The sequence below is a fragment of the Macaca nemestrina genome, chromosome 6 (genome assembly GCF_043159975.1).
Source record: "Macaca nemestrina isolate mMacNem1 chromosome 6, mMacNem.hap1, whole genome shotgun sequence".
In the NCBI taxonomy this organism is placed as follows: domain Eukaryota; kingdom Metazoa; phylum Chordata; class Mammalia; order Primates; family Cercopithecidae; genus Macaca; species Macaca nemestrina.
Genome location: NC_092130.1, coordinates 97796081 through 97815421, shown reverse-complemented (window position 1 = coordinate 97815421; position 19341 = coordinate 97796081). Strand labels below are relative to the sequence as shown.

Below are 19341 nucleotides of genomic sequence, written 5' to 3'. Positions count from 1 at the left end.
GCCACATTGTAGGTAATCAATACATGCTTATTGTACCTGAATGGATAATTTATCTACTCAAAATTAACAAATCATAAAAGAAATAACCACTCACTGGCAGAGAAGGTAAGAGCAAAAGCCCCAGGATACCGGGAACCAGATATGGAGTAAGGAAGAGCCACACCTCTCCTAGCTGTGCTGGCTGGTAAAGATTACACTTTGGGCTAGGCAGAAGTGGTGGCTCACGTCTGTAATTTCTGCACTTTGGGAGGCTGAAGTGGGAGGACTGCTTGAGCTCTGGAGTTTGAGACCAGCCTGGCCAGCATAGTGAGACCCTCATCTCTACAAAAAACATTAAAATTAGCCAGATGTGGTGGTGTGAACCTGTAGTCCCAGCTACTCAGGAGACTGAGACGGGAAGATCACTTGAGCCTAGGAGTTCGAGGCTGCAATGAGCTATAATTGCACCACTGCACTCCAACCTGGGCAACAGAGTGAGATCTTGTCTCAAAAAAATTAATTAATTAAAGTAAATTTGAGGCAGGCTGTGGTGGCTCACGCCTGTAATCACAGCACTTTGGGAGGCCAAGGCAGGCAGATCACCTGAGGTCAGGAGTTTGAGACCAGCCAGACCAATATGGTGAAACCCCATCTCTACTAAGAATATAAAAATGAGGTATGGTGGCATGTACCTGTAGTCTCTCATACTCAAGAGGCTGAGGCAGGAGAATAGCTTGAACCTGGGAGGTGGAGGTTGCAGTGAGCCAACACAGCACCACTGTACTCTAGCCGGGATGACCGAGCAAGACTCCATCTCAAAAAATAAAATAAGATAAAAAATGAAGTAAATTTGGCTGGGCGCGGTGGCTCATGCCCGTAATCCCAGCACTTTGGGAGGCCGCGGCGGGCGGATTACCTGAGGTCGGGAGTTCGAGACCAGCCTGACCAACATGGAGAAACCCCGTCTGTACTAAAAATACAAAATTGGCCGGGTGTGGTGGCACATGCCTATAATCCCAGCTACTAGGGAGGCTGAGGCAGGAGAATCGCTTGAACCTGGGAGGTGGAGGTTGCGATGAGCCGTGATCGTACCATTGCACTCCAGCCTGGGCAACAAGAGTAAAACTCCATCTAAAAAAAAAAAAAAAAAAAATGAAGTAAATTTGAAAGATTACATTTCAAAGGAATGTGAACACCTAGACGTAGAATACTTTTACTAAAAGACAATAGGGGTGATAAATTAGATTGCTTCATCAGATTAATTCAGTCTTCATGCAGGAAACATCTTCAAACTGCTTTAGATTGAAAGGACATTTTCCATCATCTTAACCAGTTTGTTTGCCAACATAGGATTTAATTTTCTATATAGGCCTCTGCATTTTACCTGTCCTTCTCTCCATGCATACTATCTGCCTCCCAAGCAGACAGCTAAATTTGATTTTTCCTAAAGATTCAAAAAAAAAAATCTTTCAGGCTGGACATAGTGGCTCATGCCTGTAATCCCAGCACTTTGGGAGGCCAGAGTGAGTGAACTGCTTGAGGCCAGGAGTTCGAGACCAGCCTAGGCAACACAGCAAGACCCCGTCTCTACGAAAAAATAAAAAAAGAATTAGCTGGGTGTGGTGATGTGCACCTGTGGTCCCAGCTACACAGCAGGCTGAGGCAGAGGATTTCTTGAGCCGAGGAGGTCAAGGTCGCAGTGAGCCATGTTCTCGTCACTGCACTCCAGCCTGGGTGACAAAGTGAAACCCTGTTTCCCCTGCACCGCCCGCCACCAGCCAAACACACACACACACACACACACACGCACACACACACACACCCCCCTCAAAAAACTTCCATGTCTTTTCAGTTAACTTTTAAACAAGCCCAGCAGGACTGAATTATGCGGCATAATTTTGGGACATTTCTGCCCAGGTTCATGAGTCTATCCACCTGCTCTAAAACCTGAAAGACCTTGATCAGGAATCAAAGTGATATATGCTGTACTTGGAGACAAAGCTTAAAAAGACACATCTCCAAAGGAAAGCAAAAATATTTATTTAAATTCATTCTAAAATATTATCTTCCCAGGTGCTCTCTCTATTCAATGTCTTCATCACCATCCATACAGAGATGGTTCACAAATTTATATCTCCAGTGCAAGGCTCTGTGTCCTCAGGTTTCAAACTCGATTATACAACTGACAACTTGCCTTGTCCTCCTGGGATTCTCAAAGGCATCCAAACTTAACATGAATTCATGCTTTCCCCACTCCCCACACTCACCGATACTCCTAACTTGGTTTCTATGGTCCCCTATCCCATTGAGCTAGTCATCTGGTTGAACAAGCCTGAAAGGCAGAAGTCATCCATGACAGCTCTCTCTCTCTCGCCTCCATGCCCACACCATCCCTCAATTCTGTCAAAACTCTCCAGTGTCCTCCATCTTCCCCACATTATTCAGGCAAACTTTGTCTAATTTAATAACCTCCTAACCAGTCTATCTAGAGCCCTTCTGACCCCAGCCAAACCTATATACCATATTACAGCAAAAGCACATATTTTTAAAAGGTCAAGTGAAGCAGTGGAAGTGGAGAAGGAACAAAGAAATCTGCAACTGGTTGTGATCAATTAGTTGTAAACACCACTGCACTCAGACCAGCTGCAAAATTTTTTGTTGTTGTTGTTTTGAGATAGAATTTCACTCTTGTTGCCCATGCAGGAGTGCAATGGCGCAGCCTTGGCTCACTGCAACTTCCACTTCCTGGGTTCAAGCAATCCTCCTGCCTCAGCCTCCCAAGTAGCTGGGACTATGAGCGCCCACCACCACGCCTGGCTAAGTTTTGTATTTTTAGTAGAGACAGGGTTTCACCATGTTGGCCAGGCTGGTCTCAAACTCCTGACCTCAGGTGATCCGTCTGCCTTGGCCTCCCAGAGTGCTGGGATTACAGGCATGAGCCACCGCACCCGGCCTGCAAAATTTTTAATACATATTATACCCCTTGACCTCCACGATCACAGAAACTTTGCTATATATTGTTTTCTTGACTTAAAACACTCTTCTCTTCTTAATAACTCCAACTCCTCCACTTTTCTGCTCAAGCATCAGTTTCCCAGAGAAGCTTTTATTGGTTTTTATGACCAGGTCAAATTCCTATCTCCTAGTACTTTGTAGAGTCCTTCATAGTGCTCATCAAGTTGTAATCTGACACACATATATATATGTATGTGTGTTATTATATTGTCTCCCTCACTAGTCTAAGCCATAAAGTAATGGATCATGTCCAGTTTTTTTTCTCCCCACTACATCCAAACACCTAGCATGGTGTCTGGTACACAGAAGTGGTCAAGAAATATTCACTGGGTAAATAAATGCATAAGTTAAAATATAAATAACCAACATAAAATCCTTTTCAAGAATAAGATTTTATGACAGATCTCAACCAGTAGAAAAATAAAACATTTTCTAGAATGAAAGAACATATGAAAAATGCCTGGCACATAATAGGTTCACAATTTTGTAAAAATTCATCTGCTTTATGATTTTCATAGAGTCAATATCTGCAACCTGCCTTTCTATGTATTTATGGAGAGCAGGACCAAAGCAATGTAATTTGCTGCTAGGATGCCAGTACTAAAGTGTTTCTTTTTGTCTGTTTCTGCTTCCTGAACATACTTTGCTTTGTGTAAATTTACCATGACCACACAAAACATATCAGACAAAATGAAAGACAGAGTTGCAAGAATTTCCAACTGGTTAGCAGGGCAGGATGCCTTGGAAAACAAAGTGTGGGGCTTCCCACTATATATAACCAGCTGTCTAGTCTTAAGGCAAAGATAAGTAATATCTTCTAGGAGCTGGGCATGATGGCTCATACTTGTGATCCTAGGACTTTGGGAGGCCAAGGCAGGAGGATCGCTTTAGCTCAGGAGTTTGAGACCAGCCTGGGCAACACAGAGAGACTCAGTCTCTTAAAAAAAAAAAAAAAGAAAGAAAGAAAAGAAAAAGAAAGAAAGAAAAAAATAAGAATATCTTCTAGAAAGGGAATTATCTTTAAATACAGTCCAGAGAATTCAGGATTTCAAGTTTAGCTTCCTCGATGTGTGAGTGAGACACTCAAAGGGATAGAAGATGAAGTGTTTAATCTGCGTGAGTTCGCTTAAGGACACATCCCAATAAGGAAAAGCTGTGGGGCGTATGATTGTTTTATAAAACAGTGAGAAGAGAATTGTTTGGCACTGTTTGCATACGACAGGCTCATAATTCATTTCTTTAAATATGAATCCCGAAATCAACCCATCTAAAATTATGTTTCCTACCAAGATTGCTTAGTTACTACACATAGGAAAGTGCACAGGCCTGGAGGCAGCACTCTCAGCTCTTCTGAGACACTCAGTTGCTCTTTTATTTACAAGAATCCTCGTCAAGACACTCCATTCCTGTCCCATTTCTCTGCCACTAATTGACTCTGTGGCTGTAACAGGGTCTCAGTTCTTCATGTATAAATTGAGATTGGATTTTTTTAAGTCCTTAAAGTTCCCTCCAGCTCCCAGTCCTTTGATTCAGGCCTGAATTCCAGCCAGTGGATTAGAGTATCAAGTCACCTACACAGTTCGTCAAGTTGCATGAGCATTTAATGAAGAGTTTCCCTAATCTTTGGAAGAGTCTGTTCATAGGAGTAATTTATGCCACCTTAATAAAATGAGCAGAGGGGAAACCTGTTATTTCCTCATAGGTGCATAAGCAGCCCTGAAATGGGAGCTGACTAGAGGGGTGGGCTGGGAGACAGGAGTCTGCAGAGTCAGCCCATCATGAGGTTGATAGGGAAGTTTTACCCCCAGATGGCACTGGCCAGATTTCTCTTCACTATTGCTGCACGCTGCTGAGTTCACCAGTGTCACCTTCCTCAGCCTTAATCCTCAAGACTCAAAGAATATCAAGACTTCCACAGCACACTTGTCTTTTTTATTTTAATGGAATGAATGATGCCATACGTTTGTCATGTTTATAGAGCAGCTTTCCCTACATTAAAACACACACACACACAGATATAGATATAGCCCACTGGAGGCTTTTTATAAAAAACAAAACAAAAAACCCACAGATATATCTATATTATCTATCTATCTCTCTATCTATCTCTCTATCTATCTATCTATCTATCTATCTATCTATCTATCTATCTATCTATCTATCTTCTTTCAAGTAACACTCTGGCAGGATTATCCCACAACAGAAAGTGTCAAAGGCAAAGAGAAATGCCTTTACAGGAAGAACTTTTTAAAATAGAAAGCATGGATTCAAGCTGCCTCAATCACTGTGTGCTTCCTTCCCTGGCAGAGAGGAGAGACACTTCCTTCTTTCCTTTCCAAATGAAGCACCTTGTCCCTATTCAAGGCTTTACTATGGGCAGAAAGACCAATGGCAACTTCTCGATCTATAGGAAAGTTTTATCTGTTCAACTAACCTACCAGAAAAATACTCTGTTGAATTACTTCACCGTTCTTTTATAGATGATACACAAATTGCCTTGCCCAGGATACTTTTTAAAAAAATGTTACACAAAACAGAGCATGTCAAAATAATATAATACCTATAAGATAAGATGTCTAAAATGTAGCAAAGTATAATTTGCCTAAGATTGTAATGTTATAAATTGAGACATGTACTTGGCTATAATCTACATTTGTCATTTCTTGGACAAACTTTTTGTCAACTCTCTTCTAAATTACATTTGCCTATGTGCCTTGAATTAAAAAATGGTTTTAATCTTAAATAAACATGAGAAAAAAGTATTTTTCTATTTTGAAAGCCCACAAGGCCAGGCACGGTGGCTCATGTCTGTAATTCCAGCACTTTGGGAGGCCGAGGGGGGTGGATCACAGGATCAGGAGTTCAAGACCAGTCTAGCCAATATAGTGAAACCCTGTCTCTACTAAAAATACAAAAAATTGGTCAGGCATGGTGGCGGGCGCCTATAATCCCAGCTTCTTGGGAGGCTGAAGCAGGAGAATGGCTTGAACCCAGGAGGCGGAGGTTGCAGTGAGTGGAGATCACGCCACTGCACTCCAGCCTGGGTGACAGTGTAAGACTCTGTCTCAAAAAAAGAAAAAGCCCACAATATGAGCTCATTCTTTCAGTATCCAGTCCTACAACCTCACCTGGAGTATTTTTAGCCTAAGCCAATCTTTCAATATTTACTTTGTGTATGTAAATAATACATGTTCCTGTAAGTAGTGCTACTTACATTCTAAAAAAGCCTTGATTCTAATTACCCTACTGTTGTCTTAAGGGTTCCAGCTCAAGTTTCCTGCGTGAGTAGAGGCACCGCCCTCATTCTATTTGATTCATTATGAATAACACAAGGATAATGATGCTTGTAATTACTGACAATTTGCCACCTTCTTTGAAGTTCCCAAAAGCAAAATGCTCCAAATGTATGCTCACAATTGTTTATTAGTTGGTCAGCTTACAAAGCCAATTTTAGCTTCCTCAAAATTAAATGGCATTTGTTCATTTTAAAAATTTGAGTGACAACGTTTCTAAGTTAAACCCAGGAGGCTGGGCTCAGTGGCTCATGCCTGTAATCCTAGCACTTTGGGAGGCCAAGGTGGGCAGATCACTCGAGGTCAGGAATTCAAGACCAGCTTGGCCAACATGGCGAAACACCGTCTCTACTAAAAACACAAAAATTAGCCAGGTGTGGTGGTGGGCACCTGTAATCTCGGCTACACGGGAGGCTGAGGCAGGTGAATCGCTTCAATTCAGGAGACCAGGAGGTTGCAGTGAACCGAGATCACAACAATGCACTCCATCCTGGGTGATAGAGCGAGACTCTGTCTCAAAAAAAAAAAACAACAACCAAAAACAAACCACAGTGTATATGCATGGATACATAAACTGAAAAGTACCATTATTAATGAAAGTCAGCATGTAACAACTGTTGTTTTAGGATAATTATTACTAATGTTGAAAATAATCAAATCTCACCAAATAAAAAGAGATTATTTTCCTTATAAGGCGGATTATGTGTCTCAGTGATAGTGATTCAAAAATGATCATTTCAAACTGCTTAACATTTTTGAGGATCCAATGTCTAAAGGTCTCTCTGCTCCCTGGCCTTCTCATTTCCTACTATATTATAGATTAAATCTCCTAACATTGTTTTGAAAACCTTCGTCTGGCCTTCCTTCTGACTCTACATTCTATTTTTACTTAGTAAATTTATTGACAGTTTGATACCTAAAGCTTCATGTCTATTTTCATCCATCTCCATAGTAACAAAACCAGTGTTTAGTTACACTGGTTTAGCTACATTAAGAACACTGTAAAACATTAGACCAAAGACAAATCATAGCCAAAAAGAAATTGTTTTCTAAGCACCAACTCTGAGTCAGTCTGGTACATTTGATCTAGATTCCATCATCAACATTTTTGTAATAGAATTAGCTGTGCCCTTTAAATCACCCCTCTTGGAGAAATGACGTAAAGTTGATGGTAAAATTGTACATTATCCTGAAGGACTGCTCAAGATGTAATGGCAAAGACAAATAATTACCTAGACTAAAATCCAAAGGGAAGACAAATTATGGGATCAAGTGGAGCTTCCCATGACTTGAGCAAAACTATTACTTCCGTCAAGGGAGCAATTCCCTTTCCCAGCAGGAAACTCACCGAAACTTCCCTGAGTCACTTGCAAACAATGTTGTTATAAATGTGACATGAACTCTCATCCACAATCATAATCCCATAATTTATTAATGTCAATTTTAAGCCCCCTGTGATTATTTCATGGGCCTACAAGTTATCTGGATAAAGACGACAGACTCCAAATGATATTTAGCCAAGTGACAGTAATCCTGAAGATCCCTGCCTGGGAGGGCTGACCACCACTGCATAGTTACTTACATGTTTACAAGTCAGTTTCCCCAGCACCTATCATTATAATGTTCAGGTGTTGTAACACATCAATTACAACAGGAGAGACTGCCAAAGACTTACGCATGCTACAAAGTCACAATCTCCTTGGCAAATGATTCAGACAATTAAAATGGCAATAACATCAACAAAGTTGGTAAACCAAACCTTGTGTTAAAAAAAAAAAAAAAAGAAGAAGCTTTACTGTATGGAAAAAGAAAAGATTCTGGCCTAGAATCATAGAACTCTATACAAAGTTGGAAAGTGCCTTAGAGGTCATCCAGTTCAGCTACCCACTTGATGAAGAAATTTATTCTACAATATTCTTGACAAGTGGTTATTCAGTCTCTCCTTGTTTATATCCAGCGTCCCAGAGCAAAACTACAGCCACTGAGCCAAAATTTACTTTGCCGAAACTTGCACTCATTGACTCTGTTTTGCAGAGCTTTTGAATCAATTCTGCCACTCCCTTTACTAGTTTAGTTGGGTTTTTAAAAAATACATTATAATAATAATAGCAAACATTTATTGAATACTTACTACATGCTAGGAATTGGACTAGGTGTTTTTATACAAACTATCTTATTTATTTAGCGATTATGAGCATAAACTCTGGAGCCAGATTGTCTGAGTTAGAATTCCAACTCTGTCATTTATTAGCTGTAATCATCGGACAAGTCATTTAACCTCTCTATGCCTCAGTTCCTCAACAATATAAAATAGGGATAAACATAATAATAATGTCTACCTAGTAGGATTATGAAAATTAAATGCCAGTGTATGTAAAGTGTTTAGAACAGTGCCTAGCATATGATAAAAACTATAAAAATGTTGTTGTGTTACTCATTGTTATTATTATTATTTGAGACGGAGGCTTGCTCTGTCACCCAGACTGGAGTGCAGTGGCGTGATCTCAGCTCACTGCAACCCCTGCTTCCAGAGTTCAAGCGGTTCTCCTGCCTCAGCCTCCAGGGTAGCTGGGATTACAGGCATGCGCCACCACGCCTGGCTAATTTTTGTATTTTTAGTGGAGATGGGATTTCACCATGTTGACCAGGCTGGTCTTGAACTCCTGACCTCAGGTGATCCGCCTGCCTTGGTCTCCCAAAGTGCTGGGATTACAGGCATGAGCCACCATGCCTGGCCTATTACTACTCCCATTTTACAGATAAAGAGATTGAGGTTTAGTAAAAAGGTTAGGCAACTTGAGGATGGGATTTTCAATTATCCTTGTTAGATCACATCTGAAACCACTTTATTACCCAAAGTGTTTGCTATTTATTGTGCATTTGCTATTTTATTTAGCTTTGCACATTAGTCTCGCTCCCTCTTTTTTTTTTTTTTTTCCAGACAGGCTCCCACTATATTGCCCAGGCTCGTCTTAAACTCCTGAGCTCAAGTGATCCTCCAGCTTCAAAGCCTCCCAGTAGCTGAGATTACAGGCGCAGGCAATCAGGCCTGGCTTTAGTCTATTTTTAAACAGATTCAATTCCAGGAACTCTCTCCAGTGTTTGTTCTCCCGTGAAACAAAACAATCTAGCATTAATCCACAGATGGTAAAGGTGTGTTTGGAAAACAATATTACAAAATATATCAAGAATCATAAAATACTTCAAAGCATTTTTATTTTGAGACTGAGTCTTGCTGTGTTGCCTCGGCTTGACTGAAGTGCAACAGCTACTCACAGGCACTATCATTGCATACTACAGCCTCGAGCTCCTGGGCTCAAGCAATCATCCTGCCTCAGTCACCCAAGTAACTGGGACTGCAGGCACACACACCTTCACATCCCACTCTCAAAGTCTTAAATTCAATAATCTTTCTTATGAAAAGCTATCCTCCAGAAATAATTTAACAAAATGAATAAGCTACATACCCCCAGATTTTTCTTATAGCATTACCAGCTCCATTTCCCCAAATTATATTAGAGATAAATATTAGGGGTATAGCTAGGTAAATTATAATAAACATAAAAAGAAATTATATAGTTAATCAATAAAATCATGGAAAGAAATGCATGATATAATATTAAATAAAAGGCCAGGCACGGTGGCTCACATACGTAATCTCAGCATTTTGGAAGGCCAAGGCAGGAGGATTGCTTGAGGCCAGAAGTTCAAGACCTGGGCAGCACAGTGAGACCCTATCTCTACCAAAAAAAGCACAAAAATAAGCTGAGTGTGGTACCCCACACCTGTAGTCCTAGATACTTGTAGTCCTAGATACTTGTGAGAACAAGGCAGGAGGATCACTTGAGCCCAAAAGTTTGAGGCAGCAGTGACCTATGGTGGCACTACTGTACTCCAGCCTGGGCAACAGAGTCAGACACTGTCTCTAAAAAATAATAATAATAAAATTAAAGTTAAAATTAAAAAAAATATATATAAGGCCAGGCACAGTGGCTCAAGCCTGTAATCCCAGCACTTTGGGAGGCTGAGTTGGGTGGATCACAAGGTCAGGAGTTTGAGACCAGCCTGGCCAACATGGTGAAACCTCATCTCTACTAAAAATACAAAAAAAATTAGCTGGGTGTGTTGGCGTGCACCTGTAATCCCAGCTACTTAGGCTGAGGCAGGAGAATCGCTTGAAACCTGGTAGGCAGAGGTTGCAGTGAGCCAAGATCATGACACTGCACTCCAGCCTGGGTGACAGAGCGAGACTCCCCACACATATAGATATAAAAAATATATATATAAAACATATATATAGGCTGGGTGCAGTGGCTCACTTGGACAAGTTTTATATATATGTACGTACATTGTATATATGTATATATTATTTTATATATAATGTGTATATTTATATTCATATATTTTATATATATATAAAAAAATAGCAGGTTGAAACTGCAATGAACCGTGATCACACCACTGCACTCCTGTCTGGGCAACAGAGTGAGACACTGTCTCAAAAAAATAAATAAATAAAGATGTAAAAAGAACCTAGGGCTGGGCATGGTGGCTCACAGCTGTAATCCCAGCACAGCCCTTTGGGAGGCCGAGTGGGGCAGAACACCTGAGATCAGGAGTTAAGAGACCAGCCTGGTTAACCTGGAGAAACCCTGACTCTACTAAAAACTAAAAATACCAAAAAAAAAATTAGCTGGGTATGTTAGTGGGAGTCTGTAACCCCAGCTACTCGGGAGGCTGAGGCAGGAGAATCGCTTGAACCTGGGAGGCGGAGGTTGCAGTGAGCCGAGATTGTGCCATTGCACTCCGGCCTGGGCAACAAGAGGGAAACTGTCTCAAAACAAAAAAAGGGGCCGGGCGCGGTGGATTACACCTGTAATTCCAGCACTTTGGGAGGCCGAGGCGGGCAGATCACGAGGTCTGGAGACCAAGACCATCCTGGCTAAAACGGTGAAACTCCGTCTCTACTAAAAACACAAAAAATTGCCGGGCGCGGTGGCGGGCGCCTGTAGTCACAGCTACTCGGGAGGCTAAGGCAGGAGAATGCCGTTAACCTGGGAGGCGGAGCTTGCAGTGAGCCGAGATTGTGCCACTGCACTCCAGCCTGGAAGACAGTGCGAGACTCCGTCTCAAAAATAAATAAATAAATTAGCTGGGCGTGGTGGTGGGCATCTGTAGTCCCAGCTACTCGGGAGGCTGAGCCAGGAGAATGGCGTGAACCTGGGAGGCAGAGCTTGCAGTGAGCCGAGACTGTGCCACTGCACTCCAGCCTGGGAGACCTAGGGAGACTCCGTCTCAAAAAAAAAAAAAGAAAACCGACTACCACATGTTCTGATTTATAAGTGGGAGCTAAATGATGACAAATCATGAAAATAAGTCAGCAACAGACACTGAGGCTTCCTTGAGGGTGGAGGGTGGGAGCCAGGAGGGGGGCAGAAAAAATAACTGTTGATTAGTAAGTTTAATACCTGGATGATGAAATAATCTGTACAACAAACCCTCGTGACACAAGTTTACCTATATAACAAACCTGCACATGTACCCCTAAACCTTAAATTAAAAAAAAAAATGCACTTAAAAAAGTCACACTCCCCAGGAAAACAAAAAGCTACACATCTGGAGAAAATCTAGTACCCCAAGATTAATTACACAATGTGGTTGCAAGTGGTGCTAAGAACTATTAAGCTGATTTTAATAAAAAGGGCAAATATCTCTGATTCCATTTTTTCCAATAAATTCCTATAAGCAAGAGTACAGCACACTGTTTCCTTGTGTTAAGAGCTTCCTTTTTTTTTTCCATTTAGAATCTTTGAGCCATTACTGTGATTAAAATAGCACCGTATGCTATGTTTTGTTTTTGTCATTCAAGAGAAATGTAACTAATGCATTATCAAAATAAATATCTGAAACAACTATTGATATGCTGACAGATTATGGATGAAAATAAGCCAGTCTAAATGTAAATAAATCAATAAAATATGTAAGAACAATTAAAACTGGCCTTTGATGTTGATGTATTGTTTGAGAAATAAGAATATGAGATTTTATATATATATATATAGGAGTCTCTGCCTGACTCATAAAATTAGAGAACCCTACAGCTCTCCAAGCCCAGATATCTGTGGGCACTCTGCTATCCACAGTATAAAGAACCTGGCATGTACATTATGCAAGAGTGGAAACCAAGCCCAAACAGATCAGGGAAATAGTACTGTTTAAATTGCCATGCCAGCAATAGCACAACTGAAAATGACACCCCCACAGCATTGTTTTCTCCACACGGTGAATTTCACAAGTGTTCCCTCGTAGAGGGAGACATTTATGCCTGCAGCTTCCTCCTCCTCTGGGCCTCTCTCTGACTGTAATAAAGGAAAGAAGAGAGAGAAGCTGATCTGTTAGGTCTCCACGAGGCAGCGCCTGTCAGATTTCCATCATGCCAGGCCAGCGGGTACTGTGGCAAAATCACACTGTGGGCCAACAAGGGAGATAACCAACCGATTGCCTTCTAAGGCAGGCTGCCTTGCAAATGGTCTTGAAGTTGTGAGCAGAAGCCCTAGGGAGTTGCAGTGGCTAAATCCTGGCTTTAGATTAGCTAGCTGAGGAAGAAGGAGCCCCGAAGTGTTGATGACAATCTACTCCACCCACTCACCAGCTACCGGCCCTCCTCAGCCTCTCTTTCCTCTCTGTTTCTTTCTCTCACCGTCTTGACCATGGACTTCTATCTTTGCACTTTCCTTTTCTAAGTTTTCTTTAGAAACCAAAGTGGAGAGGATGAAAAAGAGGATCTTAGGCAGAGATGAAAAAGTTACTTTAGTGGCAGAAAAGAACAATGAACTAAAGGAAATGCAGGAATAATTGGGAAAGAGTCAAATAAAGAGAATAGCCATTTTGGACTGAATTGTGGTTCCTTAACAACTCAAAATCAGGTGCTCTTATAGAGAAAAGAAATGCCTCCTTTTGGCAGAAAAATCAGTAACTCACTATTGCACTGTTTACTGCACAATTTATCAGTGGAACTTATGAGTTAACACAGGACCTTTGGCCCTTTAGGTCCTGTTAGTCCAGAATCCCAGCCTGTTGGACTATGGAAATAATTTTGCTAGGGTCACAAAGGATTAAGCATGGAATTAAAAAGAAAAGGGAAGACAGCCAGGTACAGTGGCTCACATCTGTAATTCCAGCTACTCAGAAGGGTCCCTTGAGCTCAGGAGTTCAAACCCAGCCTGGGCAACACAGTGAGACCCTGTCTCTAAAAAATAAAGAGGAAGGGAAGACATATGGAACGAAAACAGCATTGCTGAAATTGATTTTTATTAAATAACCCAACATTTTTAAATGGGGATATGGCAATAAAATATTCAGGCTGAAAGGGGCTAAGAAGTGCTGCGTTAAAAAACAGTGACTTCTGGTCGGGAACGGTGGCTCACACCTGTAAACCCAGAACTTTGGGAGGCTGGGGCGGATGGATTACCTGAGGTCAGGAGTTTGAGACCAGCCTGGCCAACATGGTGAAACCCTGTCTCTACTAAAAATACAAGAATTAGCCAGGTGTGGTGGCACACACCTGTAGTCCCAGCTCTTCAGGAGGCTGAGGCAGGAGAATTGCTTGAACCCAGGAGTTGGAGGTTGCAAGGAACTGAGACTGTGTCATTGCACTCCAGCTTGGGGCAACAGAGTGAAACTCTGTCTCAAAGACAAACAAACAAACAACAAAAAAAGTGACTTCCTTTTCTCAGAAGAGGGAATTTGTGTCAGTGAATGGTTCCTATGGTCCATTTATCAGAAGAGATTCAATTGTAAAGTCTCAGAAAAGAGGCCTCTCAATTATCTTCAAACTAAAGGAACAGTGATTAATTCTGAGACACTACAGATGGATGTGTGAGTAAACAAACGTGGGCAGAAGGAGGAAGGTTAAGAAATGCTACCGCTGCTATTACGCCTGGTGTACAATTTTTTTCTTCCAGAGCTAATCATCCTAGCATCAGAAACAAAAGCTGAGGGATTAAGCTGTGTTCCAAGAACAGTTTTGATAATATTAATTACGTTGATAAATAAACTCAGAAACAACAAAAATAAATCAGGCCATTTTTCAGCTCCATTGAAAAGGCAGCATTTGCCAGATGGAAAAGGCCTCAGCAACAGAGGAAAAATTGCTTTCAATCTTCTAAAGAAAGTCTAACCATGAAGACCAAAGAAGACAAACAAAAAGTCTAGAATAAAGTCTTGCTTTATTCTATTTAATAAATTTTAATAAATACGGTGGTCTTTTGTAATGGAAAAAAAAACCCACTTTAATGACCGATATCTGTTGATTCTCTGGAATTATATGACAAAGTTAGGTAACAAGACTTTGCCTCATACATCTGTGCAGTGAACTAAAAAAGTAAAAAAAATAAAGAAAAAGAATTTGCCTCAAACTTAGTCATTTGGGCAGTCATCAAGGAAGGAACGCCGAGACTTTTTAATAACCTAATGTCTTTAGAAGCAAAGACCAGTCAGACAAGTTTCCAGATAGAGATAAAAATAAATCCAAAAAAAAACCACCAAAAAACAAAAAAGAGATCAGCATTAAATGGATAAGATAGAGCTTGCCAATGAAGAGAAAATGAGTAATTCTTGGTTCCATGTGAATTAAAAACTCACTGTTCAATTAAAAACTCAAATTATATCTCTGAAAGAACCATTGGGTTAAAAAAATTAAAAAATAATAAATAATAATACAAATTAAAAACTCAAATTAAAAACTCAACAAATCAATCAAATGAATTAAAAGCAATGTAAACTCTCCATTATCATTTAGGTGTCTAAACATGCTACTTCATCAGATCATTCTGGATTATAAACAGAACAATAATAGCTCATATATACGATTTTCTTTCACATCAAGATGTAAAATGGTTCAGAGAAATTATCTCATTAATCTCACACCACTTTGAAGAATAGGTAGTAAAACAAGAATTTAAAGCCAGCACTATCAGTTCAAAAATTGCTAACCTAACCATCTCATTGGATTAAGGTTGAGCCACCATTTGGGTGCATTACAGTCAGTGAAAAGATCACCTGAGGTATGGAGTTCGAGACCACCCTGGCCAACAAAGCAAAACCCCATCTCTACTAAAAATACAAAATTAGCCTGGCATGGTGGTGCACACCTGTAATCCCAGCTACTTGGGAAGCTGAGGCACCGGAATAACTTGAACCCTGGAGGTGGAGGCTGCAGTGTTCATGGCCGAGATCATACCGTTGCACTCCAGCCTGGTGACAGAGACCCTGTCTCAAAGAAAATATTTTTTGAAAAAAGTATATACACTGTAGGCAGAGCGCAGTGGCTCATGTTGCCGAGGTGGGCAGATCACCTGAAGTCAGGAGTTCAAGACCAACCTGGCCAACATGGTGAAATCCTGTCTCTACTAAAAATACAAAAATTAGCTGGGTGTGGTGGCACACACCTGTAATCCTAGCTACTCAGAAGGCTGAGGCAGGAGAATCATTTGAACCCAGGAGGCGAAAGTGGCAGTGAGCCAAGAAAAAAAATTCTAGGTCGGGCACAGTGACTCATGCTTGTAATCCCAACATTTTGGGAGGCCGAGGTGAGTGGATCACCTGAGGTCAGGATTTAGAAAACAGCCTGGCCAACATGGTGAAACCCCCGTCTCTACTAAAAATAACAAAAAATTAGCTGGGCGTGATGGTGAGTGCCTGTAACACCAGTTACTCGGGAGGCTGAGGCAGGAAAATCACATGAACCTGGGAGATGGAGGTTGCAGTGAGCCAAGATTGCACTATTGCACTCCAGCCTGGGCAACAAGAACAAAACTCTGTCTCAAAAAAAAAAAAAAAAAAAAAGAGAAAGAAAGAAAAAGAAAAAAAAATTCCAGAGATACCTTTGCATTTCCTTTTTACAAACATTTCTTTTTTAGGCACTGGGCTGAACACTGGTTGGATGGTGCCTGCTTTGGCTGAGGTGGAGACAGGCTAGAGTTAGGAAGAGAATTCTTATTTCTCACAGTTGGGAAAGACCTAGAAAAGGATCCAGGATGTAGATGTTCCTAGGTATTCTCAATTTTGCAAAGCTGGAAGGTGTTACTTTATTAGATTTCCACAACATGCCTTTCAGAAATGACAGTTAACAATTATTGGGTGCCAAAATACATACATGGTTTTTTATTTACAGGGATGTAATACTGATTCTGTCCCTAATATAGAGCAGACACTCTACAAACACACTGAAACATTTACAATCAAGTAAACTGTGACTTGCAAAGAGGTGGGAATAACTTTCCCAAGACCACACACTAGTACCCCTAACTCCCATTCTGCATGAGCTGTTGATGTTACTTTTCCACATATCCTCACATTCTGGTACCCTTCGAAATGACTGTAATTACTTTGGAGGATAGGTCCTCTATGATGTCATAAAAATTGCTCTTGACTGATAATTCTGTTCTTGTCTCAGCTCTACTAACTAGCCCTGTGAACAAGGACAAACGTCTTTACCTCACCACCTCTGTTTCCTCATCTAAAAAATGCTAACATGAAATGGAATGCTCTCAAAAGTACCTTTTATTCCTAAAATTCAAAGGTGTAAGAAGTACATATTCTACGTTGGGTGCGCTGGGGCTCACGACCGTAATCCCAGCACTTTGGGAGGCCGAGACAGGCAGATCACCTGAGTTCAGGAGTTCAAGACCAGCCTGATCAACACGGTAAAACCTCGTCTCTACTAAAAATACAAAAATTAGTCGGGTGTGGTGGCACGCGCCTGTAATCCCAGCTACTCAGGAGGCTGAGGCACAAGAATGGTTTGAACCCAGGAGGCAGAAGTTGCAGCGAACTGAGATAGTGCCACTGCTCTCCAGCCTGGGCAACAGAGCGTGACTTCATCTCAAAAAAAAAAAAAAAAAGTATATATTCTAAATTAAGGAATATATATTTGAAATTATGGAACATGTCATAATTTAAATTATGTCTTAGTCTATAATGATGTATTTGAACATGAGTATACCTTAAAGGAAAACTCCAACAGTTTTTGTTTGATAGAGGGCTTTAAAATACTGGCTTTAAAAGATAAACAAAAATTAAATTAAATATTGGCTTTTAATAAAATGAATCAACTTAAAAAATTATCTGGCTGGGTGTGGTGGGGTAGGTCAATAATCCCAACACTTTGGGAGGCTGAGGCAGAAGGATTGCTTGAGGCCAGGAGTTCAAGACCATGGGGCAATGTAGCAAAACTCCATCTTTATTTTAATTTTTATTTTTTTTAGACTGAATATTGCTCTGTCACCCAGGCTGGAGTGCAGTGGCACGATCTCGGCTCACTGAAACCTCCACCTCCTGGGTTGAAGCAATTCTCCTGCCTCAGCCTCCCAAGCAGCTGGGATTACAAGTGCCTGCCACCACACCTGGCTAATTTTTGTATTTTTAGTAGAGACAAGGTTTCACCATGTTGGCCAGGCTGGTCTTGAACTCTTGACCTCAAGTGATCAGCCCACCTTGGCCTCCCAAAGTGCTGGGATTACAGGAGTGAGCCACTGCGCCCAGCCCCCATCTTATTAAAAAATATATATATATTCATTTCGGTCACCCTTTTCAGGAGGATGAGCCTAGCTCCGGCGATGTCTTGGATTTATGAAGTTCCTCTCTTGAGGCTGAACAGAGATAGGTACTTTCTGCAGTGGCGTCAGGACACCTCCTTGACATCGTAACATGAAGGTGGTGGCAACGGCCAGTGTTTCGGGGAAATGGAGAGTATCAGAATGACAGGAGGTAGGAGTAAGACAGGTGGTAGCAGAGGAATGGGTGGGACCCACTGACAGAGTGACACCTCCAGCTGGCCAAGCTCATTATCAGCGTTGACTTTGTGTATAGGAAACAAGCTTCAAACATATTGGTATGTAACTGGTTCCTTGATATGCCCATCTTGTACTAACGCACTCAGCCCTTCTGAGCTTATTGTCCTTCCTCCTCCTCCTCTTGCTCAAACTCTTGCCTTTACCTGTTTGAATCCCTGCCTACGCAATATCTTAAAGTTGGGAGTTCCTGCTTGGGCAGGAGTGGAGACAGAATGAAATGAGAATTTTGATTTCTTAAGGCTCCTAACCAAGAAAAACCAAGAAAAAGGATCCAAAGTGTTGACATTTTTAAATATTCGCAGTTATGTAAAGTTTGATCCCAAAACTACAACAGATACCCATAGTATTAAAAGCTAACATTTACTGAGTGCTTACTAAGTGTTACGCACTGTTTTAAAGAGCTTATAGATGCTAACTAATTTTGTTTTCCCAACAGTCATGTGCAATAGGAACTTTTTTTTTTTTTTTAAGAGTCAGGGTCTCACTCTGTTGCCCAGGCTGGAGTGGGCAGCCTACTAGTGCAATGACTCACTCGTGACTCACTGCAGCCTTAAACTTTTTGGCTCAAGTGATCCTTTCTCCTCAGCCTCTCTAGTAGCTAGGACTACAGGCATGCACCACCATGCCCAGCTAATTTTTAAAATTTTTTGTAGAGATGTGGCTTGAGGCCAGGAGTCCATGACCAGCCTAGGCAACACAGCAAGACCCTGTCTCTTAAAAAAATAAATTCAAAATTGGCCCAGCATGGTGGCACATGCCTATAGCCCCAGCTACTCAGGAGGCTAATGTCAGGGATCTTTTGAGCCTGCAAGGTTCGAGGCTGCAGTGAGCTATGATGATACCACTGTACTCCAGCCTGGGTGACACAGTGAAACTCAAACAAACAAACAAACAAAAACCATACCTTTTTTGTTGCTGTTGTTCTTGTAGAGACAGGGTCTCGATATGTTGCCAGGACTGGTCTCAAATTTCTGGGTTCAAGTAATCCTCCCACCTCAGCCTCCCAAAGTGCTGGGATTATAGGTGTTAGCTGCTGTGCTTGGCTGTTCTCGGCCCATACTAAGCATTTAATGTTAGCTTTTGTTATAGGTAGCATTAGTTCTGCAAAATTAACTCACCCTGAGAGATGATTTACAAATGTTTTGCTGAGGAAACTTGAAAAATCTCTCAAGTCCAATCACAGGGTAGCAATTAAATGT

At 41.2% G+C, this 19341-nt stretch overlaps 1 protein-coding gene and 1 long non-coding RNA gene across 2 annotated transcripts in view; one reads left to right on the top strand and one right to left on the bottom strand.

The window, feature by feature from the left end:
* Positions 1-806: 806 nt before the first annotated feature.
* The window catches only part of LOC139363956 (uncharacterized), a 64396-nt gene continuing 45861 nt past the window's right edge, over positions 807-19341 (bottom strand). Inside the window, exon 2 of the mRNA XM_071099201.1 lies at positions 807-1110. Coding sequence (XP_070955302.1) covers positions 1003-1110 — 108 coding nt within the window. The 3' untranslated portion in view covers positions 807-1002. The remainder of the gene's footprint in view (positions 1111-19341) is intronic.
* The window catches only part of LOC105475090 (uncharacterized), a 44104-nt gene continuing 41619 nt past the window's right edge, over positions 16857-19341 (top strand). Inside the window, exons 1-2 of the long non-coding RNA XR_011624899.1 lie at positions 16857-16993; positions 17884-18056. This is a non-coding gene — a long non-coding RNA (uncharacterized lncRNA). The remainder of the gene's footprint in view (positions 16994-17883; positions 18057-19341) is intronic.